General features: G+C 43.1%; 2 protein-coding genes across 2 annotated transcripts; one reads left to right on the top strand and one right to left on the bottom strand.

The window, feature by feature from the left end:
* Positions 1 to 5,937: 5,937 nt before the first annotated feature.
* Positions 5,938 to 8,028, bottom strand: LOC308132063 (leucine-rich repeat transmembrane neuronal protein 4; the record flags this gene model as incomplete). The annotated part of the gene is made up of 2 exons (XM_080499008.1): positions 5,938 to 7,487; positions 7,977 to 8,028. The coding sequence occupies 2 exons, from the start codon at positions 8,026 to 8,028 to the stop codon at positions 5,938 to 5,940; spliced, it is 1,602 nt and encodes a 533-aa protein (XP_080355134.1).
* Positions 8,029 to 18,924: 10,896 nt separating this feature from the next.
* LOC308132062 (leucine-rich repeat transmembrane neuronal protein 4-like) lies at positions 18,925 to 20,511 on the top strand (the record flags this gene model as incomplete). Its single annotated transcript, XM_080499007.1, has 1 exon — positions 18,925 to 20,511. One exon carries the CDS (start codon positions 18,925 to 18,927, stop codon positions 20,509 to 20,511), a length of 1,587 nt encoding a protein of 528 aa, XP_080355133.1.
* Between the last annotated feature and the right edge of the window lie 373 nt (positions 20,512 to 20,884).

Raw genomic sequence — 20,884 nt, 5'->3', positions numbered from 1 at the left:
GACTTTCTGATGGGAAAGAACAAATTTGTCTGATCCCTGTGGTCATTTCATCTTCTCACAAATTAGTTTGGGTAAACATGGGACTTTCTATTTCAATTTCAAAATCTCCAGGTTCCTGCTATGTGAACACTCTCGTCCTATCATGCACAGACACACCTGCTCTGCTTATAAGAGACGAGTCCATTGGATGCCAGGCTTAAGTGGGGCATTAGGTTATTGTGTAATATTAAGAGCGTGATGGAGTTAATGATGCTGTCAATCAATGCTGACCTCAATTTAAAACAGAGGTTTGGGGGTCAACAAATCCATGACTTTCATTTCTTCCTCCTCAACAGCACAACACTTTTATCAGCGATTCAGCACACCTCTGGCTTCTGCAGGAGTCTGTAATGATCAGTCTGACATGCAAACGGCAGTTCATCATGTGTGTTCTGTAAATAAACACATCTAACCCCAAGTTGATGTTCAATATTGTCTGTGTTGGAGCGTGGAGGGGGAACATCATATTTTCTGCCTGTGCCAGATTAGGCTATTAACCGGCTGCGACATGTGCTATTAGCGCATCATAATGGGAATAATAAAATCATGAAAACATCAGTTGGATAAAAGAGGAGATGCTAAGATTAATTATTATGAAAGAACAGCCTTGCCACATTCATATTAACAGACCGTGTTAGATTACAAGTAATTATTGCAGGAATCACATGTTCCCTGCTGTGAAGTTTTAAAAAAATGCATCACGTCTTTTTACCAGCACAGACATCACACCTCCAAGAGGAACATCTGTCAAAAGTCTGAATCATGCACATCACAGAGTATGCTTATTTGGAGGAGATCTCACCCCACGCACACAGCAGCCAGAGTGGTGCTTAACCAAAGATAGGTCTGAGGTCTGATTATGTGCGTTTGTGCTAATGAATCCCACTGCAACGTTTTAACTCGCCTCGAAATCTCCAGCTTGACTGGAACAAGATCAGATCAGCTGTACAAGCTCACATACATGCCTGGCTGTTTTGCTTTATACCTTTGCCGGCTCATTCGCAGGCAGGTATAGCCTATTATGGAGCGCCTAAGTAAATGTTAAATGACTTAATGATACAGCTGATAGCGGAGTATGAATTGCTTCATTTAAGAAACACTTCAATATCACAGGTAGCCACGAGTCTGCTTTCTCACCAGGAGCTATATGATGAGTCAGCTTGTTGTAATCACTGTCGGGTTGGCAGGAGGAAATGCATCCTTCCTGGACATTTGTTATGGCTGCATGGTTGCTAGGCAACCTCAGTCTATCCAAAGAGGTCAAGAAATGATATGGAAAGCGAAGCATTGTCTATATCTCCTTCTAATCACTTGATTCCCTCTAATGAACCAGTCCAGTGCTGCAGAGAGATATATGCTCTTGTTTGTTTTGATTCAATCAATCAAAATGATAAATCTCACAGCTTCTTTCAGTCTGCGTCCACACTCTTAAATACACCTTCAGCAATTAGTCAGAGCCGCTTGTTTGTGGCCTCAACGGCAAGACACACTACAAAGAAAATAAATCCTCATCTGTGATTTAACTTTTTAGCACAGTGAAAAAAAAACGAGCATGACTTGTGTCAACGTTTCTTCTTCTTTCATCTCGGCTGTGTTGGGTGACTAGTGACCAGTGTAAAGTTTAGAGAGACGACAGAAGTGCAGTATCAATCTTCTCATTTGGCATATAAGGCCCGTCAATGTCAAAATAAAAAGGAAAAATATGAATTGCACAACAGGCTGTAGCTTTTAAGAGCAATTCAGTCTTTTTTTTTTTTTTGCTATAAAAATATGATTTGGAAAAAAAACCACACATTTTTATAATTATATATCCCTGGTGTAACAAAGCACCTCTATTTCGCTGGATGTATCTGATAACTCCAATCTATTCATTCTTTTTTTATATGTCACCACTTACAGAGCACCATGTGATACATGGCACTAAAAAATGATGTTGTGTAACAGCCATTAGAGCCCATTCGCGTAATAGGCTGTTTTGTCCTGCATTTTGCCGCAGAAGTGTGTTTCAATGGAGCTGACCAGAGCCCATTATTCACAAAATCATCAGGTATGATAAAAGCTAAGTAGTCTACTTCTGTGGATCCACGGATCATTGCCACCCAGTCTTGCATTTACAGTAATTTTCAATTCTACCAAACAACAAGACAACCGAGCAAAATGAGAATTAATAGCAACAAGCACAGCTTTTTCAGGAAACAACCACAAATATAATAATAAAAAAAAAAAGATGTTGCACACAGTGGTGTAGTGGTTAGAACTTTCATGTCAAAGTGAGAATATTACTGGTTCAAGTCCAGGTTGAACTCACGAGCCTCCCTATACAGAGTTTACATGTTCTCCATGAACACGTGTGTATTTACAAGGTACTCCAGTTTCTTTTCAAAATATGCATTTGAGGCTAGTTTGTGACATTATCCATATGATTGTATGAAATCCAGTCTCACCTGCCCTGTGATTTACTGGTCCAAAGAGCCTGATTGGGCCCTCTAATACCCTGAGTTCTGTAAAGCAGGACAGAAGATAAATGAATGGAGTTCCTGCACTGTATACGTTTTTCATCGCAGCATGTTGTGTTGTATTGTCATCAATGCGTCAAAAAGTTAGTTGAATATATGCTCGCCCACAGCATATGTGCAAAGGGAAATGTTTAAAAATGCCATGCATTCTGAAGGCTATTCTACTTATGCAGCTCGCCTTTATTTGGCAACAAATATCTAAAACTGTCAAACCTGGCTTCACTTGATAGAGGCCTGCCTTCTGTGCCTTTAAGCACAGATGACGAGCAAGCTGCCATCCTGGCAAGTTTAGACTTGGGGTTTTTTTTGTTTTTTTTTGATCATCGTTGATTCTCATTCCTGACATTTTGAAAGCAGCAGTGGTATTAAAGAATTAGACAAATGCTTGTTGAATGAAATTCTCACAGGGTTTGACCGAGACAGACATTGATTAGATCCATAGGAGCCATTAGTTTTAATACCACCAGGAGGGAGAACGCAAGCTGCCGCGCTCGGAGTGCAAAAGCAGGGAAAATTAAAACAACTTCATGCATGAATAAGGCTTCTGCTGGCCTAAACTCATCAGTGTGTTGACATTACAATGCCTTTCACCCTGCCAGTTTAGGAAATCTGTTGGGTTTTACACTAGAATTATTTCAGTCTTTTCCTGTGGATGGCATTGGTGTTAGTCAGTTCAATGCGGTGGCACACCTTCCCCTCATCTCTCTTCATGTGCTTTCACACAGCCCACTTTAATTATCTCTGAGCAGGATCTCTTCACCCCATTAATGCTTGCAGATTCTGCCCAAGTACAAGAATTGCCTTTGGCTGAGATGGAGGGATTTTCACCTTAACATTTTTTGAACTAACTTTACAGAGGATGATCTGTGGGTGGACGACAACCAACTGCAGCTGCTCCGGAGCACAGGAGCAGATGACATACAAGGGAGGGAGAGAGCTTTCAAATGTGCCCCAAGAAGACCAAAGAATCGAACAGTTCAAAGTGTTCATCAAAATTCACACTGTGCGAGTTCAGTTTGTAGTGTCGAAAGTAACCTGCTGAGCTGTGCTGGAGGAAATCCATAGAAACAAATTAACTCCACGTCTGTTGGTCTGGGCATGTCCAGAAGATAACGGGCTTCAATTACAAACCTCTTTCTCCTAATTGAAAATGCAGCTAATAGCTTAAGTGCTTACTATCTCGGGGTAGCTAAAATAATGTGCAGGGGGAGTTGCATTGAGTTCTGGCATTTACACTAGGCTTCTAAGTGTGGGTTTGAGCCCTTGAGCAGCCTTCTCAGATACAACATCTCTACCACTTTCATCTTTCTTGACACTCTGCACTGTGTGCCGCTCAACATAAAGTGTGAAGCTCTCTCATATGACAGAGGAGATTGTGCTGCATTGCCCGTATTGTGATGCAAATGGGCCGAGACGCTATCTTTGCACATCACGGGCTCCGCGTCCTCCAAGTATGCCAAAAAATATCCCACTGTCCCACAACCTATTTGAAACATATGTTGCGATAGTGGAAATGACATAGCTGCTGCTTGCGATTGACAGAAGCATGGCTATATTATCATTCTAATCCAAAACTTACCTAAAGTCCTCCAGGTTTTTTTTTAATAAGTTCCCCCAGTGGTAAATGTGTTTTTACTCTGCATTGCAATGTTTGGCATGAAATTCAACACATACACAGCAAAAAAGAGGAAAGGGAAAAAAAAGCCCATAACATTTTTAACTACTCAAGCTGCTCCCCTGAGCTGTAGAGGGCAAGGAATAACAAAGCTGAGGGAAGTCTCGGCTCCTTACCTCTGATGGGCTATTAGTTATTCTAGCTAGCAGAAGCCCCATTAGGTCTGCCATTTAATGCTCCCACGCCACATTCTCACATGAAAGCCGCAAGATTGATAAGCCCACTGTCTCACCTCCAGCTTCCCTCGTGTTTGAGAAATGCTCAGCGACAGATAATCTGACAAAGGGCTGATTTAGCTTCCTTCTCGTATACGACATCACGGAAAACAATGAAACGGGTTCGTGCCGGCCTCTCCAGTGACTTCAGTGAAGGACGCCGCGAGAGTGTCCATGTTCCTACAGTGCAGTCCACTCACCCTAAAACATATTACAAAATGATTTATAGGCTCCATGTAGAATGTAGGAAATGAGCTGCGCGACGGTGCGAGATAAAACTTTGAGCGGCGCTGACAGATACAATGGAGGAGGAAGACGTCTCCCTGCATTCTACAGCACGTCTGGTCCCACTGACAAAAGGTGCAAAGAAGATTCCTGTGACCCTACATCTCTACATCTCACCCAGCACAACGCATCTTGTTAATCACACTTAACCACAACCGCCAAATGGAATTAAAAAAAAAAAAAAAAAGCAGCTGGACAAAGAAGACAGATGCAGAGCATTAGGGGGGGAAAAGTACAGGCACAAAAAAAGTACCTAATTAAGCATGAGCAAATGGATTAGTCTTTCTGTCATTGCTTTCTGGCCTCAATCCCTTCTTCTGCTTCAGTCAGTCGCATTTATGATTAGGATCGGATTCATTTTTAATTTTTTAGGCAAAAGTTTCACTTGTACAGCCAAATTGTTTCTTGATACATTTAGAATAAAGACAGAAGTAGCATAATGCAGTTTCTCACTGCAGTAGAACACAAATGCCAAACAGAAATGAAGCCGAAATGCATAATTTATCTTTTATTTGGCTGCAGGCCTTTATGGTGTTCTCCAGCCTGCGGTGAATGTTTGAACTCTGCAAATTAAACTAATGAGGAAAATCTTAAGTATACAATACCTGTAGGCAGAAAAGGAGAATGAGATACATGATAAGCTGCTATGAATGTAAATATCTACATAATAAACACAGTTAAAAAAAACCCAAAACAAATATCAAGACTCACACGACTTCCGTGTTTGCTACTACAGCTGTCGTAGCAAACACACAGGATAGGAGAGGACCACCTGCACGGTGACTTGTTTCCAAACTATTTTATCATTCGATTCAGGAAAGCAAGCCGTTTGTGAATAAATAACAGGCTGCTTGATATTACCCTGATTCATCAATGAGCTCTTTTATGTCAGGCATGAAAGATGAACCTCACTTTGTGTATAATGCATCTTAGTGTATGCAAGTTAGTCAGAAAGAGGAGCTGGCACGGCAGTTTCGTCAAATAGAAATCATCCGTTAGCAGCCAAATTGCGTGATTCGAAACAGCAGCCGGGTAATGGTATGGAACCGAATAAACCCAGTACATTACAAAACAAGTCACCACACACTGACCTTTACTTCCTTATCCCACCACAGACAAGAGGAGAAAACAAGTATTTTCCCCACAGATTGTTAGAAAATTTACCTCTCATGCCTCGCAGTGGAAATGGATTTTTGGAGGGCAACAGTCATACCTCGCATTCCCTGGAGCCTGAGATGGTGTATGTGTAAGGTCCTGTCCCATTAACCAGCACATCCATAGTCTCTGAGTGTGAAGGCTTGTAGTCCACATAGTACTCTTGCAGTGGTGAATTAAGGGAGCGCTCAGTCTCCCGTGCTTTTTTCTGGCGCTTTTTAACGGCTGAGCGCTGCTGGAGCTGCTTGATGCTGCTGGGATAGCGCTTCCACGAGACATAGATAACCAGCAGAATTATAGCCACTGATAAGAAGAGGGCCACACTGCCAGCTATGATCTTGTGGAAGGACACATACTCAGTGTCTGGCAGGGGGATGGTAGGGGAGGCCTCGGAAGGAGTCGGGGAGGCTGTCCTGTTCCAGGTCTGCGTTTTATCCACTGTGGGCTGCGTGGGCAGACGGACCAGCTCAGGCTGGACAGTGGACGTGAGGGGCGACGTGGTGGAGGGGATGGGGGCCGGCGTTGCTGTACAGATATTGTAAGTGTCCAACACATCAGTTACTTTCTCACCTTGAGCCTCCTTCGGACTGGCACAGATCATTGTCGTCTCCTTGTTACCCTTGAAGGCTTTGAGCCAGGCCACCAGGGGACATATATTTAGGTTACAGTACCACAAATTACCAGCCAGGCTGATGGTGGTGAGCGAGATCCAAGTCTCCACTGTCTGCTGAGAGACATTGCTGAGTTTATTGGAGTCCAGGTTGAGAGTCTGAAGATTGGGCAGGCATTGAAATGTGTCGGGATCCAACACCTGGAGCTCATTCCCCGAAAGGTCCAGCTTTTGTAAAGAAGTCCACATCCACGGCAGGCCCTGGGTGAGCACTTTGATACGGTTCCACTGGAGATAGAGCGCCCTCAAGTTCGTCAGGCGCGGGAAATGACCAAAATTTATCTTTGAAAACTGATTGTGCTCCAAATGAAGCTCAATGAGCTTCAGGAGTCCGGCGAAGGCGTTACGTGTGAGGCTCCTCAGCCTGTTGTAGCCAATGTCAAGAAACTCCAGGTTGCGACAGTCGAGGAAAACTCGCATTGGGACTGTTTTCAAGGAGTTTGACCTCAGGTGTAAACTGAGTAATTTCCGTAGACCCACAAACTGATTAGGCTGGAGAACCTGCAGCTTATTGTAGGAAAGATCAAGATTGCGTAAATTTGGGACGTCGTGAAAAGTGTTGTTTTTCAGCAGTGTGATCTTGTTGGAGCTGAGGATCAGTTCTTTCAGCCTTCGTATCCCGTGGAGAGCCTGTCCATCAACGGCATTGATGTAATTATGGTCAAGGTAGAGCCAGACGAGTTGACTCAGGCCTGCGAACTGGTGAGCTCTGAGGTTGGCCAGGCTGTTGTAACGCAGAGACAGGCCTTGTGTGCCCACAGAGACATTGTTTGGCACGTCACGGAAGGCATTGGATTCGCAGTATATTATTTTCCCATCACATCTACAGCTCTGGGGGCAGGGACGCTCGCGGATGCTGCTTGGAGCAGCGGCAAGCAGCCAGGCGGGCACCGCCACTGTGAATACAAGCCATGTGAAAAGCACAGAAAGTCCTGCAGACACACAGAAAAGTGACAGATTTAAAAGCATAAACATGTCCCCAAGCAAAAACCAGCATGCACAGATCATGTTAGAATAAAATGGCCAGAATGTGAATTTGCACCAATTGAATTAAAAACAAAAAATAATCATTAGTTAACAGAGGAGGTTATTTACAGTCCATTTAATTCACCACCCTGCATTCATGCCAAATCACCACGCATCCACTTACTCATTAACAGAGTCAAAGTCGTGCTCTTGAGACACAGGAAAGGCGATTGATAGTCTCGTGCATCAGGCATAATTTGTCAAACAGTTGTTGAGAGAAAAGCCTCTTTCAGATCCCCCCCAGCCTGCAGTCATCATTCACACACCCCAGGGGGCAAATACACCAGCAGCAGCAGCAGCAGCAGCAGCTTTAAGTGAATTGTAATTAAGCACAAGACTAAACACTTTGCGCAGGGATCGAGGCTCCCTGTGCCTTGCAGTGCGGGTGTACGTACCCATATTTGCGCGGTGGCGGCTCTTCCTCATGTTCAGGTCTCTCGGCTGCATGAGTCGCGGGTCCACATGTTAGACGCACTCGGCGTTTTGCCCAAATAGTTGGGACACTCCAGCCGGACGCCCGTCTGCACGGGAGATCGACGCGCTTTGCGCCGGAGCCCGATCCGCTCTGCGCACAGCCGCACACCTGTCGGAGGATGAGAGTGGCTTCAGAAGGTGAGCATCCACCTCTGTCTGTAGTTTCACCGCACAGCAGCTTGGTGATGCATATTGGTCCCTGCCACCTTTTACAAAAGCCCCCCCTCTTTAGATGGATACAGTCAAGCCTGCAACCTCATGAGCACGACACTGACCGGCGCGTCTTTTTCTTTCTATTTTTCTTTTTTTTTTGGAGAGGGTAAGAAAAATACAGTCTCAACACACTCGCCAATTGTTGAATCTGGGTTAAGTGGCTGAAAAGACACTGGAAGCCGACCAAGTGAAGAAATTAGAGAGGAATAAACTGTCATCCAGCCCCGACAAGTTGGCTGTATCCTGCTCCAGGCGCGGACAGCGGAGAGAAAAGGCGCAGTCTGTCGTGGATTAGACCCGTTGACCGTGGCATCAAGAATAAATCAGTTGTATAGCAACAGGAATGATGTTGGTGGAGGATTACACTGAGCTCGCTGGTGCTCGGTTTCAGGACTTAAGATGCCCTCTCCTGGCCACTCAGTGGCACTCCTCAGCCCACACCAGAGTAGACTTCATTGTTCCCATGAACACAGCCTGCATATCAATTCTGGCCAGGGAATGGGAACACTGTTTGCTTCTGCATTTACATATTTGTGAAGATGTTCTGCCAGTCAAACGCCTCTCCACAGCCACCCATTTAGCGTCTTTCGATAGAGCTTAAACCGCTTGTCGATTCAAACACCATAACATTATACATCAGGAGTTATGTAAGTTGTTTGCCCCAATTTGTGATTAAAAAAAAGGTACATGACACATGTCAAAGTAGTGATTGTCATGAATTCATATCATGAGCACCATTTAATCTTTTATAGGGCTCAAAAATTACAGCTTTATCATTTCTGAATACAATGTTTTGGTTAACTCCTCTTTGGTTTTGAAAGCATTCAAATGTAAATGTAATATAAATACATTTAATATGATATCATTCTACAAAACCTGAACATATCGATGTTAACCAAGTCATTTCAGCATTATGCCATCGCTACTGAGTTCTTCTTTTGCACAAAACAGTAAAATGTCACAAACAGCATGTCCTTGACTTTCAGCATGTATGTTTGTACAAACTCACCCTCACAGCATGTCTAATTGTACCTTTCTACCAGCGGACTTTCACTGCTGCTGCAACGATCCCTCGGTGTCCACTACTCTTACTAAAACACTGAAGTCCCCAGTACATAAACTACATTGGTATTCTGTTCTTTGTAATTTTTCCACTTTACAAAGTCATCCATTGGACCCAGTGGCAGGGTGTTTTTGTCCCACTCGTGTTCTAAAGTGACCTGAAGTTGTAAATGTGACTGTGATTGTCTCTTTGTGATGGACTGTTGACCGGCCCAAGGTGTGCCCCGCCTCCACCCTGTCAGCACTTTGGCTCTTTAAATGGAATAAAATAGTATAGAACAAAGATGGAAGGGCACGAAAAAATTACGTTAGCAACATTTAAGGCGTTATATAAGAAATCTGTGCAGATTGAACATGTTTTGTTATATTCTCCAACATTTGTTGTTGTGCAGCAGATGTTGATCTGACCAAGGCCACAACTCTGTCATTACATTTTAATAAGTAAACTAACATTTATTAAAAAAAAAAAAAATCTGAAATGCAATTGAACCAAAGAATTGTTGTAAAATCATCACAGTTTGCCACTTTAAAAGTATCTCTAAGTTAATTTTACTGGTGAAATAAATACAATCATTCCCCTTTGCTGTTTATTAGGCGCAAGTGTGTGGAAAATACTCTGGATCTGACCTTGTATTTAGATAATGAGGAATAATAGATAGATAGATAGATAGATAGATAGATAGATAGATAGATAGAAGGGCCCACAAGGATGCAAAATAGAAATGTAGAGTACAGAGGAGTGACTTGTGCTTCACGCTGAGAGTGAAATGTGAAATAAGGGAGGATTATGAAGTATGAACATGAACGCCAGTGCGATGATGTCTGAAAGGAAAGGTAGCTGAACAGCTGTGTTGCAGTAAAACTAACAGTGTACTTGCTTCTATAGATGACTGCGGGAAAATGATTGGAGTCTTTTCAACTGAAGAGAGATTTCTTGATCTACATATGGTTTAATTACATTTCTTGATCTGTTGTAAAATGAGGATATTGAATAACATTTACCCGGTGTGATGGAGAGGCTTGTAATGAGCCGTGATTGTGCATACTGTGTGTGTATTGTGTTTGCTTTTGAATAGATGAAATAAAAAGGGAAGAAAAAAAGGCTCATCAGGTGTTTTTGTTTTTTTTATTAGTCTTTGTTGCGTATTGTCACTGATGTGCATCCAGCAAAAACAGAGGGTCCTCTCACTGCCTCATAATGGGACTTTGAGTCAGGGTCAATGTTATCCTTTCTAATGGGTCCCTCGGCCCCTGTACCTGATGAGAAGCATAATCACGGTTAACGGCATTAATAAACATTTCCACTCAAATCAGAGATGGTTTTGGCAAAAGAAACAAGAAGTACAATGCAACCAGCACTTCAGCGACATTCACTGATTTAATTTACATTGTTTGATCAATCAGCTAACTGGAGTTGAAGGGCAGAATGAAAGTCTGGACACACACACACACACACACACACACACACACACACACACACACACACACACACACACACACACACACACACACACACACACACACACACACACACACACACACACACACACACACACACACACACACACACACACCAGACACTTCAAGGTGACTGCACACAAGACAAAGACAATTACACAGCTTTGACTGTCGCCTCTCCTTCAGTGAGCCTCACGTCCACCTCCCCCATCCAAAGGTTCAGCATGTTGAACTGAAATACTGAAAGTTGACAAAAATACACAACCAAACGCAATACGTACGAAACAATGTAACGTCCATACATGAAATACTTTACTTGGCTTCTGTCACTTGTGGCAGAATATGTGCAAAGTTTCTTTTAATAATGAACCAAAGTTACTGTAATTTTAATGCAATATACAGTAAATAAACAAATTGCACTTCAGTCACTGAGTTTCAATCTCCCCGACAAAGTTTTACGTTTCCTTTGTTATTGGTTTGGTTTCATTAAACTTCTTTCTCCAAACTTCCTAACCTAAAGCATCAGCAGCCTTTGAATAATGCAAGTTGAGTTTTTTTTTTCTTTTTCTTCAATAAATATGGAAAACATATTCATTTGTATGGGTTGCCACTCGCGTCTCACAGAGAGAAGACCACAGTCCAGTTCTATGTCTCTGCTTGGGGCCTTTGTGTGAAGTTTGTATGGTGTCCCTGTGGATGTGTCTGACCTCCTCCTACTGAAGACCTGTCGTCAGGTTAATTCATGACTCCAGATCGTCTGTCAGAGTGAGTGACTGCCCACTGCTCTGTTGAGCCTATGACCAGGATGCGCCCTCATTGTTGCCCTCAGTCAGCCTGTGACCTTTGACCTCGCTGAAGAGGACATGCATCGAGTTTATAAACAGCAGAGTTGACTTTTTGCATGTTTCAAGCATACAGTTGGAGCGTCCGAATATCTAAAACCTGGAATTGAATGTTCATCCTGAAGGTCAACAGGTTACAGATGTGATAATAAAACGTTTCAGATTAACTATGAAGATCATTTCTGTTATGAGGGAAAAAGATAGTATAAAAAAAACTGTATTATGACAATGAATCCCTGTCATCTACTGAGTGCCTGTTGCAGAAATGAAATCAAAAGAGTTTTAAATCAATTTTGCATACAGCTGCAAGGATAATGTCATCACATGTAACTCTTTCTTAATCCAGCAGAGACACATAATCCCTGAAGATCCTTCTCTGGTGCTGCTGGCAGCCCACTGGGGACGCCACAGTTTGTCTAACCAATGTTGTGGCGAACTGTCGTCACAGTTGAATAGAAAATATTAATGCGTTAGAGTGTAATGAAGTCGTTAATGATTTCCATGTCTTTAAAATCAGAATATGCAATTCCACTCGGTCCTTTCTTTCTTTGCATCTTAGTTTGGTCAATGCATCCTGCTCATTTTGATGTAAGCATGTATGTAAAACAAGTTGTCAGTCTGTCTCATGGAGGTAAAAACCTACTTATCTTCTGTTGTACTGTATTACCACACTTTAAAAGCTCAACACGTCGCTGCAGCGCAATCATCCCAAGCTTAGTTCCTTTAAATTCCCTGTAGTCTGTGCATCAAATCTTATTCGTGTTGTTGAACAAATCTGACATGACCCAATTACACATTCGGATTCTATTTTTTTTTTTTTTTTGCGATAAACAAAGCAGGAATGCAATAAATTGCAGAATATTCGTTGTCAACTTTTAACTTGGGCCGGAATTTCTTTCAGCTAGGCTGACCTGAGTGCTCTTTTTGTGACATTTTATCTTACTTAGTGTTGGAACCTGCTTTGCTTGTCAGACAAATGAAATGACTCGTGTGTTAGATTTTGTGACCCAGTGGCTCTTTGAGGCTGTGCCGCTCACTAATGTCCCCCTCAGGTGTCATCAGGAACAACCCCGGGAGAGAGGCCCGACGGCTTTCCCTCCAAGTGAAAGGCCTGGAAACTCAGGCAATAAACAACAAAGGTATAGTACCACCGTGCACTCACCTCACTTTGCAAATAACCCAGCCACCAAATTGCTTACTATGAAACTTTAATGACTGTCTGTGACTGACTGGGTCCTGAATAATAGAGCAAGGAAAGGACCTGCTTTTTTTGCAGTATAATGAATCCCACTGAAAGTGAGTTCAGAAATAAATAAATAGTGAAATAATTAAGTACAGAGACAGATGCGTGCTGGCTTTAAATAAGATTTAATTTACACTGACCTTCACACTTAAATCTGTAGCGTTAATTACCTCGTGAGTGTACAAAATATCCCAGCGGCAGGTAAATATTTCTGAGAGGGATGGTCTCCCAACATCTGGCACTTTATCCCCTGCTGTTGCTTTGTCTTAAATAGTGTATCATCTTTTCCACACAATGAAGATCTCTGCTTTAATCGCTGCATAAAGCACATTTTCTTTAAAAACTGACAGTTCAGTGACTGAGACAGGATGCGGCTCTTGTTGCAGTGGAAGTTCTCTCTGTGAAAAACTGTTCATCTGACCTGGATTCATATTCTATTTTAATTCACCCTTTTCTTAAGACGTGCAATACACATCTTGTCTCTTCAGGCCAGCCGGCACACTGAAACACCAGCAGCAGTCGAGGTGCTTCAACACTGAAGACACTCAGGAGCCGTAATCCGCCATTCTCTCCCCCCAAATTGCTCTAAAGGTTAAACTTGTATCTCGCCATGTTTTTCTCAGGAACTTTTGGCACTAGAAGATGATATCGTGATGCTCGAGTGTTGCTGCCTTTTCAAATATAACTGTCATGCACAAGCAGGCACGTTTCTGCGGGGAAGCCTTTGAGGATCAGTTGGTGATGCATTATGGAGATGACGATAATGGGCTTCTGCATTTAAATCCTGAGTCAAACAACCTGAATATCGGATAGTTTCCTCCTGAATGAGGAGCAAACATAAATTGCTTCTTTTGCAACACTTTCAAGTTGTACATTTCCTCATATATAATCCAATATAAATCACAATACATTGCACATTCCTGCGTAAAATGGCTTCTTCATCAAGAAATTGCTTAATGTTTATCAATGCAGAAAAACAGTTTGACAGCAACAAGAAGAAAAGTTGCTAATTTGGGTCCTGTACGATCATGAAAGCAAAGCCAGTTAATTAGAAGAAACCCGAGGCACAAGGCGCCACCCTGTTCAGTAAATCATCTTGTTAGTAATCAGGGAGATGACAGACGTTTTCCCATAACGCACACAGATTTTAGTACTTAAGTGCATTTACAGCCTCAGAGAAGTATTAATCCTGCATCGTGCTATTTAAACATCCATCTGGCTGGAAGCAAAAACGAGAAACGAAAATGACAACAGAAAGAAAAAAAAAGGATTTTGGAGAAGGCAACATGACTCTGCGTAAGTTTCTTGTCATTCAGGTCATCGGGGGGTCACGGCTGGACCCGCTTTAACTTTTGAGGTCAACTTAAGTGGCGTGTTGAGAATCTTGATCAGGACAAAGTTTTTCTAGAGAGAAGTGAAACATTTTTTCAACTTTAACCGAGTCTAGTTGTCCCATTAAAACTTAAATTAGACATTAAATTTGGTTTAAAAAAAAATCTAATCAGGAGGGCAGCTCGCTGTGGGGGGGGGGGGGGGGGCTCCCATAGTGTATACATATGTAATTGAGGTTAATTGGTTATTCTAAAAACCCTCGAAGTGTAAATGTGAGCGTGTGTGATCGTCTGTCTCTCTGTGTTTGTCCAGGGGCGAATGAATTCGGCCCTTGTTCACAGTGAACTGGGATTATCTCTGATTAACCCCTGAACCCTGAGCCGGATGAAGCAGCAGCGACCAAAACTACATGCCTTTTATTTGCGTCATATATTAGCTGAAGACATTCAGAATTTCACCCAACAGTTCCAATATAGTCAATGATACAGTGATTAGTTTGACCTGGGTTTCAGTTTCTAAGTTTGCATAGTTTACCTGTACACATAGCTTTGCAGAATTGAGACTTTATAAAGCACAAATGAAAATACTTGGAAATTGACCATTTCAACCCTCGTGGGTGAGAAAGGGATATGCCGAGACATATATGGGTTGCATGTCTGTGATGTGAAATTTGTTTAGATGCATTAAACTGAGCAAAATCACCCACACTGCACCATTTACAACCTAGGAAATATCAAAATGGTTTGTAGAAAGACGCATTAACGATTGACAAGTAAGCATTGAGTACCACCGCTTTAAATATGTTCCATAATGCATTATTTGAAATGACTGAATGACTGAATGAATGAATAAATAAACCGCTCTAGTGTATATTTTAAAATGGGTACTTACAATAGTAAAATTGTATTATATGTTTTTAAATTAAATATATCAACTATACTCTCCGGGCTGAAGAGATGCTCCACACATCTCAGTGTTTTATTTTAAATGATCTATTCTATGATTTTTATAAAGTGACAATTGGCTGGGGAAAAAAAAAAAGATGAAATTATCAACTATGACCAGTGGAGGGTTAATATGTAAATTGAATGAGTGTTTGCACGAACTCTCTGTCTTAATCTATATTTATAGATAAACACACAAACAAATGGCATTTTAGTGAGTTGTGCCATGTTGTAATATCTGTAATTCTAAAAAACAATATTAGGTTTGATCCGTGAGGCATGTCATACTTGTTTTTCCCCCATTCGTTACTGCTTGCCCTCTCATGTTAATGCCGATGAAAATCAAAGTGCTTTACTTTTGTTCCCACCTTGTTTGTGTTTTTCTTTTACGAGCAAATAAAATTTTAATGAAACCCCAGAGTTTAACAGACTGAGAGTCATGTGTTTGCGTGAGAGATGAGACGCACTGAAAGCCCTCCTCAACCTGCAAGTCACAGGCAGGATACTGAAGGGCTCTGATTCAATTCAGTGCATCTCTTCTTATAGAAGTAAAAAGTTGTCAAACACCCAAAGAATTCCATGCAAATAAGCAAAGCTGGCAGAGCAGAGCAGCAGAGGCTCAGCGTCTCTCTGCATTAGTTGTGGATTTGCATTTGTTTCCCTCCTTTTGGTTTTCAACATCGACAACACAGTAGGTTATACAGGTATTTTATTTCCCCCACAAAGATTACAGGTTGTGTGGATTTAAATTGATGCATGTTCCACAAGGAATTACAATAAAAATCGTTTTTACTGGATTAGTCCTATCAATCTATCTCAAGGTAAACTCTCCTGAATATCATGAAGAGATTATCTTTCAACTTAGGTATTCCAAATATCCCAAAATACTTTTTATGACATGTAAACCTGAGCGGTAATCCACTGTTTGCATACAGATGTAGTATTGCTTTTCTAACCAATCTGAAGTCGACATTTCTAGTAGTTCATATACAAGGTGAAATGCATCTTGATACTATGTGAAAATAGCCTCCGATCAATGGCAGCCGGTGCAGCACATCCCCCTTCACTGGAAACATGTTTTATGTCCTGTTCGAAAACCTTCAAAAACAGCCGCCTCCTGCCTAAATATTTTTGCAAAGGCTCCTTTTTATAGCGCGTTATTGTCAAGCAGCACATTTTTTCAGGTGCACATTACGTACTTGAATGACATGGCATGTGATCTCCTCAGACACGTGTGAGGCAGCTCCTACTTTGAAGAGCAGATTTTGTTTGATATTCAATTTTAGAGTGTGCTGTCATGTGTCTGAGAGGAATTATCTTAACAGAAAGGGTCGTCTTCACACCTGATAGATCCTCCCCTGCTACTGAAGTGTTCATAGGGATGACTTCATAAACACAGCTTTTCACCCCCCCCCCCCCTTTAATGCAATCCGTGGGTGTCAGAGGAAATTGTGTTTGACCAAGAGTATTAGCACACTCCCAGCCAAATATCGACATGAATGTATTAGCTGGTTTCCTGAGTGATGTGGATGCTGACTCCTCTGCTGTCTTTGCACTGGAGTCATGCATTGGTGGATCAGCGTCACCAGCTCTTCAAACAAACCATTCCTCCCTGCGTGCACAAGGGGCTGCTGTTACCACATGTTAAATTTAAACGCTGTGCAGCGGAAATATCACCAGACGGTTGCCCGGTGAACACCTGTTTAAAGCAGTGAGAGGAAAGTATGAAAAAATGGGCATGAAAGAAGCACTTCTGACTCTGCTTTTGTTTTGCCTTCCTTCCTCAGATGGGTGCTGCCTGCCTCTTTTCATTGAAGTCATTCAATTACTAATAATCCCACTGTCACTGTTACTTCAGCAGCAGCACCAGGAGCTTTTAATTGTTTATGTACGTCTCATTTAATCTGTTATTATAGTGTGATTGCTGTGACTGAGCCAGACCGGATAAAACATCTATCTATAACAGTAGTTTATCACACTGACTGGACAGGTCAACACAAAGAGGTAGATAATCTCACACACACACTCACATCAATTTAGAATCACCACCCCTCGAATGCATGTTGTTTTTGTTTTTTGTTTGGATGGGAGAGAAACCCTGTGAATACACAGGGAGAACGTGCAAACTCCACACTTAACAGCAGAGTCAGGTTGCTTTCAGGTGATGGTGCTAACCACTACACCCCCGGATGAAACGACCTTATTTACTTTATTTTCATGGACGGATTTTGAGTCATGCTCTCGCTCTCTCTCTCTCTCTCTCTCATTCTCTCTCTCTCTCTCTCACTCACACACACACACACACACACTCTCTCTCTCTCACACACACATACAGACACACACACACACACACACTCTCTCTCTCTCTCTCACACACACACACGCACACACACACACACACACACACACACACACACACACACACACACACACACACACACACACACTCTCTCTCTCGCTCTCGCTCTCTCTCTCTCTCACACTCTCTCTCTCTCTCTCTCTCACACACACACACACACACACACACACACACACACACACACACACACACACACACACACACACACACACACACACACACACACACACACACACACACACACTCCCCCCCCTCTCTCTCTCTCTGTCTCTCTCTCTCTGTCTCATCAGCATCACCATGATGATCACAGGCAGCAGTACTTATATTTAAACTGTTTAACAATGCAGCTCCGACCCAGTTGAGCTATATGACATTAAAAATGACCATTTGAGTCATTTACAGGAGCAGCTATCAGAATGGCAGCAAAAAACAAATTGAATTATTTAATTAGCCACTGGCTGAACGGACAGGGCTGGTTTACATATATGTAAGCTTATTTACTGAGAGCATGCAGACGCCTACGCTTCTGGGAGATGAGAGCGAGAGAGAGAGAGAGAGAGAGAGAGAGAGAGAGAGAGAGAGAGAGAGAGAGAGAGAGAGAGAGAGAGAGAGAGAGAGATGGGGAGAGAGAGAGAGAAGGGGGGGGGGAGAGAGAGAAGGGGGGATGAGAGACAGAGAGAGAGAGAGAGAGAGAGCGTCAGTCTATTGGCGCTCAAATGGGTAATTGCGCACACAGCGGGCTGAAGTACAGCCGCGTCTCCAACTATACGACCCAAGTGTGAACGCGTCCTATTTCTGAGCGTCAGTCAGACATCGGGATGTTTGGACCGCTGCAGAAAACTTGCGTTTTGATGTACAAGTGAAGCTCAAAAAAAAAAAAAAAAAAAAAAATGCGGACCGACTCCGGAGCTTCGTGAACTGTAACAGTTTAAAACGCGTCCTTTATCCATCACCCCTCCAGAGGATTAATCTTTCTCTTCGTAAGGATGGGTAAGTCATATGCTTATCATCTTAGTGACACAGTTGGGGCTTTTTGTGCCCGAGAGGATAGATCAGATCATATCAGATTAGCTTTTTTTTTTGTAATTCCTCAATAGTTAATTTTTCTCTGATAAAGATAAATACATCTGTTATTTATTTTTCTGTATGTACTCATTAAAAATATATATACTGACTCTTTCTGAATATATTCACTGTCATACCTTAAAAGTGGGTAACGTCAGACTGTCATCTATTCTTCATGAGGCAGGTCTGGTGTCTCAGACATGAGACCTCAAGCTGCTCCTCTCTACATGGTCTCCAGCTTAAAGAATTCATTTCTGACTTCTAATTAGCCATGTTGGAGCACAAATTTTCCTCAGCCCAAGTCACCCCTTTGATTACTTGTGCCCTACTCTACCCCCAACAGGTTCTGTGATGTTGGACTGGAGGTTATCCTGTCTTCTTCTGCAGGCAGCTGTTTTGCTGCTGCTCAGCAAGGGGGAGAGGATGTGCCCCGCCAGTTGTCGCTGTGAAGGAAAGATTGTTTACTGTGAATCTGGTATCTTTCAAGACATTCCAGAAAATATCACCACGGGATGCCAGGGTCTGTCTCTGCGGTACAACAACCTGCTGGTTCTGTTGCCGTACCAGTTTGCTCACCTCAATCAACTCATCTGGCTTTACTTGGACCACAACTCCATCAACTCTATCGATGCCCTGGCTTTCCATGGCGTGCGCAGACTCAAGGAGCTGATACTCAGCTCCAACAAAATAGCCTTTCTGCACAATAAGACGTTCAGCGCCATCCCGAACCTGAGAAGTCTGGACCTATCCTACAATCAGCTGCAGTCGCTGCAGCCGGGTCATTTCTATGGCCTGCGCAAGTTGCAGAATCTCCACCTTCGCTCCAACGGACTGAAACAGATCCTCATTCGCACGTTTCTGGAATGCCGCAGTCTGGAGTTTCTAGATTTGGGTTATAATCGCCTGCGGAGTCTCACCCGCACAACGTTCTTGGGGCTGTTCAAGTTGAAAGAGCTTCACTTAGAGCACAATCAATTCTCCAGGATTAATTTTTTCATTTTCCCACGTCTAACGAACCTGCAGGCTCTTTATTTGCAGTGGAACCGCATACGGTCCATCAACCAAGGTGTGCCGTGGACCTGGCAGAAACTTCAGAGACTGGACCTTTCGGGGAATGAAATCCAAATCCTGGATCCAGCTGTTTTTCAGTGTATGCCAAATTTACAAACACTGAACCTGGAGTCAAACAAGCTGAGCAGCGTGCCGGTGGAAGCGGTGGCGGCGTGGACATCCCTGACCACCATCAGCCTGGCGGGTAACGCCTGGGACTGCAGCCCCAGCATCTGCCCCCTGATGGGGTGGCTCCGAACCGTCAGGGACCCCAAAGACATCAGCATGATATGCAGCAGTCCGAAGTCCGTGCAGGGCGAAAGAGTGGTGGACGTGGTCAGGAACCACTCGACATGTGCGGACATGTCAAACGCCTTCTCCACTACAGCGTTCATCATTTCGAATTCATTCCAAAGTGCGAGCGACACATCGTACCCGTTCCCCACTGATTTCACAGACCTGACTCCAACTGAGTGGCCTGAAGAGAAGGTGACCACTTCAACGACAGCGGAGTCCCCGCCAGCGAGCCCCACGTCCCACACCCCCCCAGAAACCCCCACCTCATTTATTCCAGAGCAACAATTTGAACATATGGCTTTCCATAAAATCATTGCAGGCAGCGTAGCCCTGTTCTTGTCCGTGGCATTGATCCTGCTGGTTATTTATGTCTCGTGGAGGCGCTACCCCAACACCATGAGGCAGCTGCAGCAGCACTCCGTCAACCACAAGCGAAGGAAAAAGGCCCGCAAGCAGGAGCAGGATCTTAACTCACAGTTGCAAGAGTACTATCTGAGCTACCATTCGAACTCGGAGGCGATGGACTCCTTGGTGAACGAGACGCGGCCGTGCACGTGCACGATATCAGGATCCATAGAATGTGAGGTCTGAACTGCCCACGCCACCTTAAGAGACATCAAGTGCAATTTGTAAGGCAGAGGTAAATGGGTTTTCCTCGAGATGAACTGGTTTGTATTACTAATATGAGGTGATAGATTCTGCAGCACTGGGGAAAAAAAATTACTGGGGGGGGGGGGCATAGTACAATATAATTATGTGCAGAGAGAAGGAGATTAGGATGGGAAGATGAATTTGGAGAGAGGTACAGTAATTATCACTCTGACTGACAGGAGAACAGTGGCGGGGTCAGCCCGCTGGGTTTGGTCCAACGTAACAACTGGACCTCTGCTACAATAGAAGTCAGCTTCTGTTTAGAGACTGACCGTATTCCTGAGGCAGAGTACATCGCCATAGAACACTGGAG

The sequence above is a fragment of the Blennius ocellaris genome (genome assembly GCF_963422515.1).
Source record: "Blennius ocellaris genome assembly, chromosome: 7".
Classification (NCBI taxonomy): Eukaryota; Metazoa; Chordata; class Actinopteri; order Blenniiformes; family Blenniidae; genus Blennius; species Blennius ocellaris.
This window is presented reverse-complemented; position numbering and strand designations above follow the sequence as displayed.